Source organism: Physella acuta, unplaced genomic scaffold (assembly GCF_028476545.2).
Source record: "Physella acuta isolate Inbredline_101_S28 unplaced genomic scaffold, ASM2847654v3 ptg000654l, whole genome shotgun sequence".
NCBI classification, from domain to species: domain Eukaryota; kingdom Metazoa; phylum Mollusca; class Gastropoda; family Physidae; genus Physella; species Physella acuta.
Genome location: NW_026732173.1, coordinates 169,821 through 183,593, shown reverse-complemented (window position 1 = coordinate 183,593; position 13,773 = coordinate 169,821). Strand labels below are relative to the sequence as shown.

The window sequence follows — 13,773 nt, the reverse complement described above, 5'->3', positions numbered from 1 at the left end:
TGTTTGCGCTTTTTTCCGTTTGCGCTTTTTTCCGTTTGCGCTTTTTTCTGTGTGCGCTTTTTTCTGTTTGCGCTTTTTTCTGTTTGCGCTTTTTTCTGTTTGCGCTTTTTTCCGTTTGCGCTTGTTTCCGTTTGCGCTTGTTTCCGTGTGCGCTTTTTTCTGTTTGCGCTTTTTTCCGTTTGCGCTTTTTTCTCTTTGCGCTTTTTTCCGTTTGCGCTTTTTTCCGTTTGCGCTTTTTTCTGTTTGCGCTTTTTTCTGTGTGCGCTTTTTTCTGTTTGCGCTTTTTTCTGTTTGCGCTTTTTTCCGTTTGCGCTTGTTTCCGTTTGCGCTTTTTTCCGTGTGCGCTTTTTTCTGTTTGCGCTTTTTTCCGTTTGCGCTTTTTTCTCTTTGCGCTTTTTTCCGTTTGCGCTTTTTTCCGTTTGCGCTTTTTTCTGTGTGCGCTTTTTTCTCTTTGCGCTTTTTTCTGTTTGCGCTTTTTTCTCTTTGCGCTTTTTTCCGTGTGCGCTTTTTTCTCTTTGCGCTTTTTTCCGTTTGCGCTTTTTTCTGTGTGCGCTTTTTTCTGTGTGCGCTTTTTTCTCTTTGCGCTTTTTTCCGTTTGCGCTTTTTTCTCTTTGCGCTTTTTTCTGTGTGCGCTTTTTTCTCTTTGCGCTTTTTTCTGTGTGCGCTTATTTCCGTTGCGCTTTTTGATTTGCGCTTTTTTCCGTTGCGCTTTTTTCCGTTGCGGTTCTTTCCGGCCACCGTTTGTTTGTAACCCTTATTTTAGTGTTCTGTTTGGTTAGAAATGGGAGGCTATGTCCCTTGACTATGTTTAAATAAGTTTTTGTTTTGTTTATAACCCATAGTTTTGTTTTCTATGTGTGGTTAGAAACTGGAGGTGACTGGAGGTGTGCATAAGGCATTTACACATGATGTCAACTATATGCATTAATTTTATATTATGTTCAATGGTGTGTTTATGTGGTTTAATGTTTATTTAACTGTTTATTGCTTGTTATGAATCTTGAAATTTTGTGTATAATTAATAATATTTATACACAAATGCTTGATATAAATTTAATTTAATAAAAAATGAATAAGACTTTTATTTTAGATGCAATGAAGTGTGTGGTTTAATATTAAATTACAATATGTTTGTAAATTTAGTTTTTATCGATGGTTGTTGAGCAAGTTTATTGAAAGCTTAAATTGCAAACTAAATAAAACTATTCTCTGTGTAGTGGAGTGTGTTAATGTGCGGTCATTGTTACTGCCTGCGCTGCATCCGGGCCTTGATTGACCGCAACTTGATTGGTGGTCAGATACTGGAGCGAAGGCTCAAGTGTCCAATGTGTCGTCACATGACGTCAGTGAGAGAGATCTCCTATGTGACAACTAAAAAAACAGTTCGTCCAGATGTCAAGGTTTGTTTTGTTTTATTTTTTAAATTTTAATTAATTTATTTTAAACAAAAACTGAACATTTTGAAATGCTATGAAACCGAGAAGGTTACATGTTCAAGGTTTAGAAATTGAAATCTTGATGGTTATTTCTTTAAACTTCTTCTTCTTCTTCGTTCTTAATTTGTTGGAAGGAATCGAGCTTTTGCCGACTCGACCACGCCTCTATCACAATTAAGGATACGTGTCAACTGGTTATGCGCCATTGAGGCCATTGACTCCGATTTCAGCCTGCTTTTCTTTTTGGATTTGCTTCCATAGCTTTTGTCCAACCAAGAACAAACTAAAAGGCAGCAGTTGTTTGATTTTGGAGTTTTCTCTCCTAGAAGAGTGGCTGTCCCCAGCTAACGAGCCTCATCTGCCCGGGGTATCGAACTCGAGACTTTTCGGTTCAGCAACCATGTGCTTTATCGACTCGACCACACTTTAAACGATGTCCCACTTATTTAATAATTTTTACACCTTCCTCCAATCATCACAAAAAGTTGGATCACCCCGCCCACCCAAATGATATTACACTCCAGGCAACCCCCAATTCTTTTTTTTTTTTTTTAAAAAAAAGCTTTCTTTAACTGGGCTTGAACCGTTTCTTCAATTAAAAAAAAATACTTTAAAAAGTATTCTGGAATAATACCTGAAATCCAGTTCAAAAAGGTTTTTTTTAAAACATGAGGGTATGATATCACACTTTCTGTGCTCCCATCTTTCATGTCACACATCTTCACAATGGTCTAAAGCCACCCCTCCCCTTAGGAATGACATCATTTATGGGTATTCCCCTAAATATTGTGTTTACACATATTCTTAAAAATGTTACCTTAAAAAACTCACTTTCTTCAGGGCAGTCACTCCACCAAAGTTCAAGCCATTATAGAATGTTTACTTAAAATCAGACAAGAGGACCCCACAGCCAAATCTTTGGTGTTTTCTGTTGTAAGTGTTCAATACTTAGTGATTTGCACATGATTTAAACAGTTACCTCTCTTGGCACTATAGACCAGGTATTTGTTTCTGAGTAACATTGTTTAAAATATTCTTCAGAATGTGGAAATTGGTGTGTGAGAGCTCTGTTAGCATGCAATCTGATTATAAACATTATTTATTGTGTTTTTCAGTGGGTTAGTGTGCTAGACATCTTGGCTGCTGCATTAGCTAAAAACAAAATCATTTACAAAAGTCTCCATGATCTCAACTATTTTCAGGTCAGTTTTCTTTTTTTCTTGCTTTGACACATTTAAAAAAAAGCAAAAAAAAAAAAACCTAGCTTTTTCAGCCCTGGAAAATACATAGGATAGGTGAAGTAGAGTTCACCTGTAAAATCACTTGTGTCGATTTTCTGTTTGAGATTCCTAATGAATTGGCTGGTGTTTAGATTGATTTTATGGTCTTTTGTACACATAGACATATAAGACAGCTAGAGCTATTTATCATTCATTGTGTTTAGACCTTCTTTATCACTAATTTGTCAACGACTAATTTACTCTTTAAAGATAGGGATAAAGTATTAAAAAATTACTTAAAATTTTTGCTATTATTAAATTAGTGGATTTATAGTTTTGTAAAAAAATTCATGCAGCTTTTTATTTAATAAATGTTCATTTTATATTAACTTAATGGAATTTTATTTTGCATGAAATATATTGATTTTTATCTTTTAAATAAATTAATGGATGTTTGTTTTATACTAAATTCATAGATTTTTATATTTTTAGAAAAATTTATCAGCCTTCAAGTCAGAAGAGTCCATTCAAGTTCTCCTCCTCCCCCTACATTCTGGTGCTAATGGACTGAACCTGGTAGAGGCCAATCATGTGCTTCTGGTGGAGCCAGAGTTAAATTTAGAAGAGGAGGCGCAGGCCATCTCTAGAATCTACAGGATCGGTCAAACCAGGTGAGGAATGGTACAGGTACTGATCAAATTAGATGAGGAATGGTTCAGGTACTGATCAAATTAGATGAGGAATGGTTCAGGTACTGGTCAAATTAGATGAGGAATGGTACAGGTACTGGTCAAATTAGATGAGGAATGGTTCAGGTACTGGTCAAATTAGATGAGGAATGGTTCAGGTACTGGTCAAATTAGATGAGGAATGGTACAGGTACTGGTCAAATTAGATAAGGAATCGTTCAGGTACTGGTCAAATTAGATGAGGAATGGTTCAGGTACTGGTCAAATTAGATGAGGAATGGTACAGGTACTGGTCAAATTAGGTGAGGAATGGTACAGGTAGTGGTCAAATTACATGAGGAATGGTACAGGTACTGGTCAAATTAGATGAGGAATGGTACAGGTACTGGTCAAACCAAGTGAGGAATGGTACAAGTACTGGCCAAATTAGATGAGGAATAGTACAGGTAGTGGTCAAATAATTAGATGAGGAATGGTACAGGTAGTGGTCAAATTAGATGAGAAACAACCAACTATTATAGCCGATTTTCACCCCTTGAGCTATTCCACATACCTGATTATGTGATATCATTTATAGAAGTCCTAGAGGTTTGATGTTTGGTTCTTTTGGATGTCATAATTGACCATAGTTGGGTTGACATTGGCTAAATTCTGCTTCATCTGTCAAATAGATGGTTTAAAATGGACAGCCTGGAACCAGATTCAGAGCTCCATGATAATATTTGTTTTATTGGATTTATTTAATTGGTACAGTAGTGTTCTAAATCCAATGTTTTCTGCTGCTTTTCAATGCTGGCAGAGACAATTTTTTTGTCTTGTTTAGCATTTTTAAAATCTTTATAAATTTTAAAACGAAGGTGGTTTTTTTTTATTTCAGGCAAACCAAGATTCATCGTTTCTTAGTGCGTGGTACGATAGAAGAGAAGATCTACCACATGGTGAAGACGTTGAGAGAATCTAAGTCTGGGAATGAAGAGGGTGGGGAAACTCTGGAGCTGACCGTTGGTCACATTACCTCGTTACTTCAACAGCCAGGTCCGAATGATGATGAAGATGATATGGAGGATGTGGACCCTGTCAGAAATGCTCAAGGCTTGACGCAACACACTCCTCCTGTTAGTCAGAGTGTTGGTCACTTACCATCTGGTCAGTTGTCTTCTGCTTCAATTGGTCAGCCGTCTTCTACTTCAGGTCAACAGACTGGTCAGTTGTCTTCTTCTACTTCAGGTGAACAGACTGGTCAGTTGTCTTCTTCTACTTCAGGTGAACAGACTGGTCAGTTGTCTTCTACTTCAGGTGAACAGACTGGTCAGTTGTCTTCTTCTACTTCAGGTGAACAGACTGGTCAGTTGTCTTCTTCTACTTCAGGTGAACAGACTGGTCAGTTGTCTTCTTCTACTTCAGGTGAACAGACTGGTCAGTTGTTTTCTGTCTCAGGTGAACAGACTGGTCAGTTGTCTTCTTCTACTTCAGGTGAACAGACTGGTCAGTTGTCTTCTGCTTCAATTGGTCAGTTGTCTTCTACATCAGGTGAACAGACTGGTCAGTTGTCTTCTTCTACTTCAGGTGAAGAGACTGGTCAGTTGTCTTCTTCTACTTCAGGTGAACAGACTGGTCAGTTGTTTTCTGTCTCAGATGAACAGACTGGTCAGGTGTCTTCTTCTTCAGGTGAACAGACTGGTCAGTTGTCTTCTGCTTCTGCTAGTCAGTTGTCTTCTGCCTCAGGTGAACAGACTGGTCAGTTGTCTTCTGTTTCTGCTGGTCAGTTGTCTTCTGCTTCAATTGGTCAGTTGTCTTCTTCTACTTCAGGTGAACAGACTGGTCAGTTGTTTTCTGTCTCAGGTGAACAGACTGGTCAGTTGTCTTCTTCTACTTCAGGTGAACAGACTGGTCAGTTGTCTTCTGCTTCAATTGGTCAGTTGTCTTCTACATCAGGTGAACAGACTGGTCAGTTGTCTTCTTCTACTTCAGGTGAAGAGACTGGTCAGTTGTCTTCTTCTACTTCAGGTGAACAGACTGGTCAGTTGTCTTCTTCTACTTCAGGTGAACAGACTGGTCAGTTGTCTTCTTCTACTTCAGGTGAACAGACTGATCTGTTGTCTTCTGCTTCAGGTGAACAGTCCATGACAATAGACCAGGGTTAAAGCTATGAAGCAAACATTACAGCTAACATCTGGACCTCTTTTTAATTTTGATGACAGCATCCCTAGGTGATAAATATTTCATCTGGTCAGTGTGGTTGTGTGGTCATGTCAAGTGGTCATGTCAGATGTCACATCAGGTGTCATTTCAGATGGTCATGTCTTTCAGCCTAGTAGTTGAAAGTAGAATGAATAAATCAGCTATGGAATAAAATTGTACAGTATAAAAACATTACAAAAAACGATTCCATTCTAAATTACATGAAACACAAAAATAATGCTGTGTTTGAAATTTGACTTATTATACATAATGTAATTATTGAACAATAGTTTTTAAATGCCAGGTTTTTTAAAATAGATTTGGATGTGTTAAAACAAATTTTACATACGTATTTATAGATAACAAAATAATTGCACTATTATCATTAATGCTCACACAACATTTGATTTTTTTTTAAATTTGGAGTTTCAAAACAAGGTTTTTACAGCAAACTTTTTTATACCCATTGTAAATCATGACGAAATTTTACATTAACTTATGTTATCATGTTGATAATGAGTCAGTTAAAAATGTGCTATTTATCTGCATTTGACCTAATGTTTTGTATTTTTTTCTACAAAAGAAAGGTTTTGATTGCTAGGTGCTGTTGTGAGGCATGAATACAGTGGGAATAATAATGTTATTGGTTTTAATTTCAAATGCTTTTAATTAAAGCATTTAAAAAATAAATAAAGATGAATTGTTGTCATGGTTTCTTTAGTTATATGTGATGTAGACTTAATAATTGTATTTTAATGTCTAAAATTGGAACCATTATTTTTTAAATCTATTTTTTGTGCTTTTTTCCCCATTGTAATGGTTGCATTACAATAATTGTGTCTTTATGTTCAAAGTTAGAATTCTTATTTTTATCTTATTTCTCTTTTAATTCCATATTGATTCGAATACAGTAATTGTATATTCACTTTATTCATGTTAAAAATATGAATTATTTATTTTCTAAACTTTGTTGTTTTTTACAATAACGTTGCTCTGTATACCTTTTTTGTAGTGTTTTAACTGGACTTATTGTGTTTTTACACACTTATACCAAGTTGCTCATGTCCAAATTGTATGCTAGCTTTTGTACATTCTTTTACCATCAGGCTGCTGGCCTTAAATTGAAAGATAACTCTTTGGGGTCAAGTATTGTCCAGGGTTAGGGTTGGTTTAGGACAGGGGTCGGCAACCTGCGGCTCGCGAGGCCGCATGCGGCTCTTTTGATATCTAGATGCGGCTCTCCAGCTCCTTGAACAAATACTAATAAACTTAATAAAAAAAAATATTTGAAATAAAAAAAAAATTTAGTGGCTCTTTAAAACCAGGGAAATTTTGAAAATTGTAACTTTGGGCTCTTCCGCTTCAAAAGGTTGCCGACCCCTGGTTTAGGACTAGAGTTAAAGTTAACTTCACATAGGATACCGTAATACTTTATCAGCCTCAAAGAATATAACATAATAGTAGCATTAGTATGCTGATTTGTTGGTTGTAGTTGTAGTTGTGAAATTATTTTCTAGTTTTAAGATAAACTAGTTGTTTAGTTCCGCCTTGTGTGTACATTCACATTGAAATGTACAAGATGTTGTTTTTATGCTGGTGAAAGTTAAGCTAGTCAGTGGGGGTAGTGTGGGCATGTCAGCTGTTCATGTCAAGTGTCACATCATGTGTCAGGTGTCATAACACTGGTCATGTCAGGCATCAGCTTATGTCAAACTTATTTTACCAAACATTACACAATAAATAGTATAAGTGCATTTTTATCAGTATTTTAACTCTTTCAAACCTGTTGCCTTCAATGCAAGAGTTTGCGTTAAGAAAAAAAAACATCATGAAAACTATAAAAAAAACTGCACCATTTAATAAAAGAAAAACAAAGTTTAAGAATTTTTTTTTTTAAACTGTTATATTTGTTTATAAACAACAATAAGAACTTATTAAAACACAACACAATTTTTGGTATAAAACTAATCACTGAATCCCTGAAATCTAGTTGTAAAATGAATAACGTAGTGATATTTATTACATGATTTTAATGTTGGGGTTGTGATTCAGGTTGTACATACATTCTGGAGCAAGAATTTTTACCAGTACATTTTTTTTAGAAATAGGTTCATTGATCTCCACCGATGGGTTTGTAGTTGGTTAGATTTTCTTCGACTTTTCAGCCATTGTGATCAATGTGAAGTATTGCCTCTGGTTAGCTTAGTGGTCAACTTGTGGTTCTGGTTAGGTTAGAATAGTGGTCAACTTGTGGTTAGGTTAGCGTAGTGGTCAACTTGTGGTTAGGTTAGGTTAGAATGTTAGCGTAGTGGTCAACTTGTGGCTCTGGTGAGGTTGGAGCAGTGGTTAATTTTTGGTTGTGGTTAGGTTAGAGTAGTGGTCAACTTCTGGCCTAGTTAGGTTAGAGCTGTGGTCAGCAACGTACATTATTTATTATTACATTTTACTTGTATACAATTTTTAGTAAGAAAAGTGTAGGAGCTATACACATAAGATTTTTTAGATGTGGTATGTACAGTAAAAAAAAGTAACTCATGACTTTAAGCACTGCACATATAATATTGCAGGAAAAATACTGTCTAGCTAAGCCCATTATCCCTTCCTATACAGAAGTCAAAGAAACAGATATACCACTTTATATAGGCTTTCCGGTTTTTTGAAAGTTTCATTAACTTTTACTAGAAATTTCCTTACCCCTGGGCGAGAATTCCAACACCCTGAGCAAGAGTTTCCTAAATTCCTGATTAAGGTTCCCCCTTTCCCCCCCCCCTCCCCCCTGGGTATGAGGTTTCGTAAAGTCCTGGATGATAGCAAAGTATACCCCACCCTCCCCCTCCCAACCGTGTAACCTGCCTCCTGCACTTTATTTCACTGGTTCAACATGCCCAGTATGTTCATGTGGAATCCACAATGAACTATTTGCCGAGCTATTTGATAATGCGAATTTTACTGTTAAACTTTACTATGCCTTAGGATTTGACCATGTTTGTTTACTCTAAATGTATGCTCATATTTGTTATTCTGGCTATAAAGCCATTTGATGTATAAGGTGCAATTTCTTCAGCAGTTTTTTTTCAAGTAAAATATTACATTAAAGTTTAGTTTAAAATATTTATTTGTCTAATTTAGTTGTAAATATTGTTTTTGTTACATGTTTATAAAAATATTTCCAATGGATCAATATATTTTATTACTAACTGGCATTTTTCACACTGACAGATGTACTGTTTGAATCAATTTTTCTTTTTGTGAGTGTGTAATAGGGTTGTTTTCCATGTAACAATACAGTTTTTACTTCAGAATAGTAGGCTGTTTCATTTGTCAATGTTTGAAAAAATTAATCAAGGCCTTTAAAAATGATTTATTAAAAAAAAAAATAATCCATTACCATAGTAGAAGAATCATCCTCTCTAAGGTGGATCAAAAGAATTATAATTTAAATATAGGCTATCAATGAAATCTTTACAAAACTCAACTAGTGTTAAATCCTTTGTCAAAAATTCTTTATTGAATAACAGATTTCAAGTCAAGTAATCCTCCTTAAATTCATCCCCAGGTAATTCATTACTAATTGTTCTTGAGAACAAATGATTTCATTCTATCAAGTCCATTTATTTTAAAGTAGGTCAAAGCTACTAGGGTCAAGGTCGCTACTAGTGTCAAGGTCCCACAAGGTTACATGCATCTAATTTGTAAAAGGAATAGGTTACTTTTTAAACTTTTATTTTTGTAAACCAACTTGGCAGCTCTGAGATGAAAGCTTGTAGAGTATCATAAACAATGATGTGTTTTTCGTTACTAATGTAAAATACCTAATTAGTCTGAAAAATTAAATTCTTCTAAAACAATCAATTTCTTGTTCATTTTACTGTGATTTCTTAAAACCTTGAGGCCTATTTCTGTGTATGACTTCCCTGAGACAACTCAGCTTTTATGGGTACCTTACTCGCCATGGGAAATACAGGAGGGTGAGTGTAGTGCAGAACAAAGAAATATCTTCATTTGCTAAAGTCAGAGAAACAGATCTGCTCTACTTCACCTTCCCTGTGGGCCGTAAGGACCGTACAGTTTTACTAAAGTTTCTTAATAAAAAAAAACCTTATGTTAATCTAAACTATAATGCATACATCCAATTTTTATCTAAATCTATCACTTGAAATTTATTCCTTAGGGGTCATCCATAAATGACATCAAACATCATCACAAAAAGCCAGACGTCACAGTTCAGCCTACAACCCCCCCCCCCCCCTCAATTTTAATCAATTCCTATTACAATTTATTAAAACCGTTTTCTAAAACGCGAAATAACGGCTAAAACTAGTTTTCTAACATTGCTTTTTTATAATGCAAAATTGACGTCACATCCCCCCTCCCCGCTCCCTCTCATCCCACACCCTCACAAATTACCGACCCCCCCCCCCCCCTACGAGTTTGACGTCACCTATGGACGACCCTTATACTAAAGAAACAACGCATCCACCAAAGTAAAAAAAAAATGCTTCACGCCATTAGTGGAACTCAAGTTGTCTAGGAAACAAATTGTGACAAATGTAGGACAATCAAAATGTAACAAAGTTTTTTTTCTGTTAATTTAAAAAATAATGTATGTATAACATTCATCATTTCATCATTTTTCCTTTGTAGCCCCTGGGGAGCAGAGGGTTGCAGTTACACTTTTCCAGCGGACTCTGTTTTGGGCTTCTCCCTTTATCTGTGCCCACATGAGCCCAGCAGTCTTTGCCTCTTCCTCTACCGTTCTTCTCCATGATCTCTTTGGCAGAATGTATATATAAAATACCATGTTATTGATTGAAAGTTAGATACGGCTATCAAAATGTAACAAAGTATTTGTATTAAAAGAAAATAATGTATACTATACAAATGTATACAAACATACTCAGTTATTAATTGAAGTTGGATCCACGTATGGTTAATATGCATTGAAAAAAAAAAGCAACCTCAATATATACCAACTTCTTTTCTTTCCCGCATAGTCTAGCGATAACAAGGAACACGACCACGAAGCAAACGAAATTTCGTGTGTGTGACGGATGGGGAAAATGTGTCGCTCATGTAGTGAAATATGACCGGGCTTCACACAGACGCCATCTCGAGTCCTGGAACTTGAAGGATATCGGTATCGTTTGCTAAGCGAGTTACGAAAATTTTTCAAGTCAGCGGGGAAAAAAAGGGAGAGAACTGAGCCAACATGGGACGTAACCGTGTCCTGCTTCAATAAATTTTATACATTTTAAAATTTTTTTTTAGCTTGAGTACTATGTGCTCAAAGTTAGGTGAATCTGAAGAACACAAAAAAAATAAGTAATTAATTTAATCTCGTGCCCTTTTAGTTTACTGCCGGCCTAATAAACTAAGACTATTTATTGCAAGTGAAGTACTTTCTTATCTACTAGTCACAGAAATTAAATCTACATCTGCTATCTTGGATAACGGTACAATGAACCTGGGGTTAAAGGAAGGTTTAGGGTTACGACAAGGTGTTCCTTTTAGGCTATAGTTAAGAGGTTTCGGTTTGGAGCTAAACTCTTGTTATCGACGGTTGTGTGAAGAGTTATTGTTAAGCGCTGTTTAGTATAGGAAGTAAAAAGTTTATAAAAAATAACTATCAACGAATATCTTTATCTGTGAGCCTCAAATATAATTTAATGAATATTTAAGACAACTAAATCAGATATATATATATATATATATATATATATATATATATATATATATATATATATATATATATACTAGGCATACTGCCTAGCTTCGCTTAGGTTTTCAAAAACATTTGATAATTTGAATAGTAATTATTAGGTGATGGATGAGGCGTGGAGTGCTTAAATGTAAACAGTAATGCTAATTTTAGAGAAGATGTTGTAGGCTTATGCTCTTTAACATCAGCATTCAGAGAAAGTGTTCGAAAGTACGCAATTTATAACTAAGATGGAAATAGAACTACAGAGGTTCCATGAACAGTATATCTCATAATTTATATTACATTGACTTTAAAAATTAACTTTTTATTTAATTATGATACGTAGCTTAATTAATAACTTATTTTTATCTAAAACAAATGCTATACTTTGTCGTTTTCTGTTTCTGTTTAAAATAGTATACAATTATTTGAAAAATAATTATTTAAAAAGGTTACCTCCCTTGGAAATTAACCGAATGACGTATCTCTGTGTTTACTTTTTTTTTAAACAGTTACTATGCTTATATAAGAAAATACGATCTATAAACATATTTAACGACTACAATAGCTTTTTCCGACGGGATTAAAGTTTTTTTGTTACCCTCCAGGGTCGGTCTACGACCTCAAATAATATTAACGGGATCGATCGTCAAATTATTTATATATATCTCATATAAGGAGAATTTCACTCGCGGTCATCTTTTAGCACTGGTCGAGGGCTTTGAGTCTGACCAACAGTTTTTCCATACGGCCTAGTCATCTATAGAAGTGTATGCAAAACATTAGCATGATGTACAGAGGTTAAGTAACGTAAAAATTGTGTTGAAATTACCCTGTTTTTTTCCATAAAATACAAAGATTATATAGGGAAATACGACTGGTCAGTTTTGACCCCTTTACGAAGTTTTCCCAGATATGCCGAGTTTTTTGTGACACCCCAAGGCGTTCTCCTACCACCTCACAAAATATCAAGGGGGGTCGTCGGAGGAAATTTTTTTTCGTAATAGAGCTCAAATAAAGAGAATTTCACTCGCGGTCACATTTTAGCCCTCGTCGAGGGCTTTGAGTGAAACCGACAGTTTTCCCTAAAGGTCAAGCCATTGACCTAAGAGTATGCAAAAATTAAGCCAGATATACTGAGTTTAAGTACCCTAAAGCCTGCGTTGAAATGACCATCTGTTTTTCCAATAAAATACAAAGATTATATAGGGAAATACAACTGGTCAGTTTTGACCGCTTTACGAAGTTTTCCCAGATATGCCGAGTTTTTTCTGACACCCCAAAGCGTTCTCCTACCACCTCACAAAATATCAAGGGGGGTCGTCGGAGGAAATTTTTTTTCGTAATAGAGCTCATATAAAGAGAATTTCACTCGCGGTCACATTTTAGCCCTCGTCGAGGGCTTTGAGTAAAACCGACAGTTTTCCCTAAAGGTCAAGCCATTGACCTAAGAGTATGCAAAAATTAAGCCAGATATACTGAGTTTAAGTACCCTAAAGCCTGCGTTGAAATGACCATCTGTTTTTCCAATAAAATACAAAGATTATATAGGGAAATACAACTGGTCAGTTTTGACCGCTTTACGAAGTTTTCCCAGATATGCCGAGTTTTTTCTGACACCCCAAGGCGTTCTCCTACCACCTCACAAAATTTCAAGGGGGGTCGTCGGAGGAATTTTTTTTTCGTAATAGAGCTCATATAAAGAGAATTTCACTCGCGGTCACTTTTTAGCCCTCGTCGAGGGCTTTGAGTGTAACCGACAGTTTTCCCTAAAGGTCAAGCCATTTACCTATAAGCATGCCAAAACTGAGCCAGATGTAAAGAGGGTAAGTGCCATTAAATCCGTTTTGAAATGACCCTCTGTTTTCCCCATAAAATACAAAGATTATATAGGGAAATACGACTGGTCAGTTTTGACCCATTTCCCGATTTTTCCCGGACATGGCGAGTTTTTTGTGACAAACCCAAGGCGTTCTTCTACCACCTCACAAAATATCAAGGGGGGTCGTCGGAGGAATTTTTTTTTCGTAATAGAGCTCATATAAAGAGAATTTCACTCGCGGTCACTTTTTAGCCCTCGTCGAGGGCTTTGCGTGTAACCGACAGTTTTCCCTAAAGGTCAAGCCATTTACCTATAAGCATGCCAAAACTGAGCCAGATGTAATGAGGGTAAGTGCCATAAAATCCGTTTTGAAATGACCCTCTGTTTTCCCCATAAAATACAAAGATTATATAGGGAAATACGACTGGTCAGTTTTGACCCATTTCCCGATTTTTCCCGGACATGGCGAGTTTTTTGTGACACCCCAAGGCGTTCTACTACCACCTTACAAAATATCAAGGGGGGTCGTCGGAGGAAATTTTTTTTCGTAATAGAGCTCATATAAAGAGAATTTCACTCGCGGTCACTTTTTAGCCCTCGTCGAGGGCTTTGAGTGTAACCGACAGTTTTCCCTAAAGGTCAAGCCATTGACCTAGGAGAATGCAAAAAATTAGCCAGATATACTGAGTTTAAGTATCCTAAAGTCTGCGTTGAAATGACCCTC

The 13,773-nt window shown here is 36.1% G+C and overlaps 1 protein-coding gene across 1 annotated transcript in view; it reads left to right on the top strand.

Moving 5' to 3' along the window:
- LOC131948636 (E3 ubiquitin-protein ligase SHPRH) overlaps window positions 1-5,489 on the top strand; it is a 38,898-nt gene extending 33,409 nt beyond the window's left edge. The window contains exons 27-31 of the mRNA XM_059310249.1: window positions 1,218-1,400; window positions 2,277-2,369; window positions 2,552-2,638; window positions 3,149-3,327; window positions 4,223-5,489. Coding sequence (XP_059166232.1) covers window positions 1,218-1,400; window positions 2,277-2,369; window positions 2,552-2,638; window positions 3,149-3,327; window positions 4,223-5,489 — 1,809 coding nt within the window. The remainder of the gene's footprint in view (window positions 1-1,217; window positions 1,401-2,276; window positions 2,370-2,551; window positions 2,639-3,148; window positions 3,328-4,222) is intronic.
- Window positions 5,490-13,773: the final 8,284 nt, after the last annotated feature.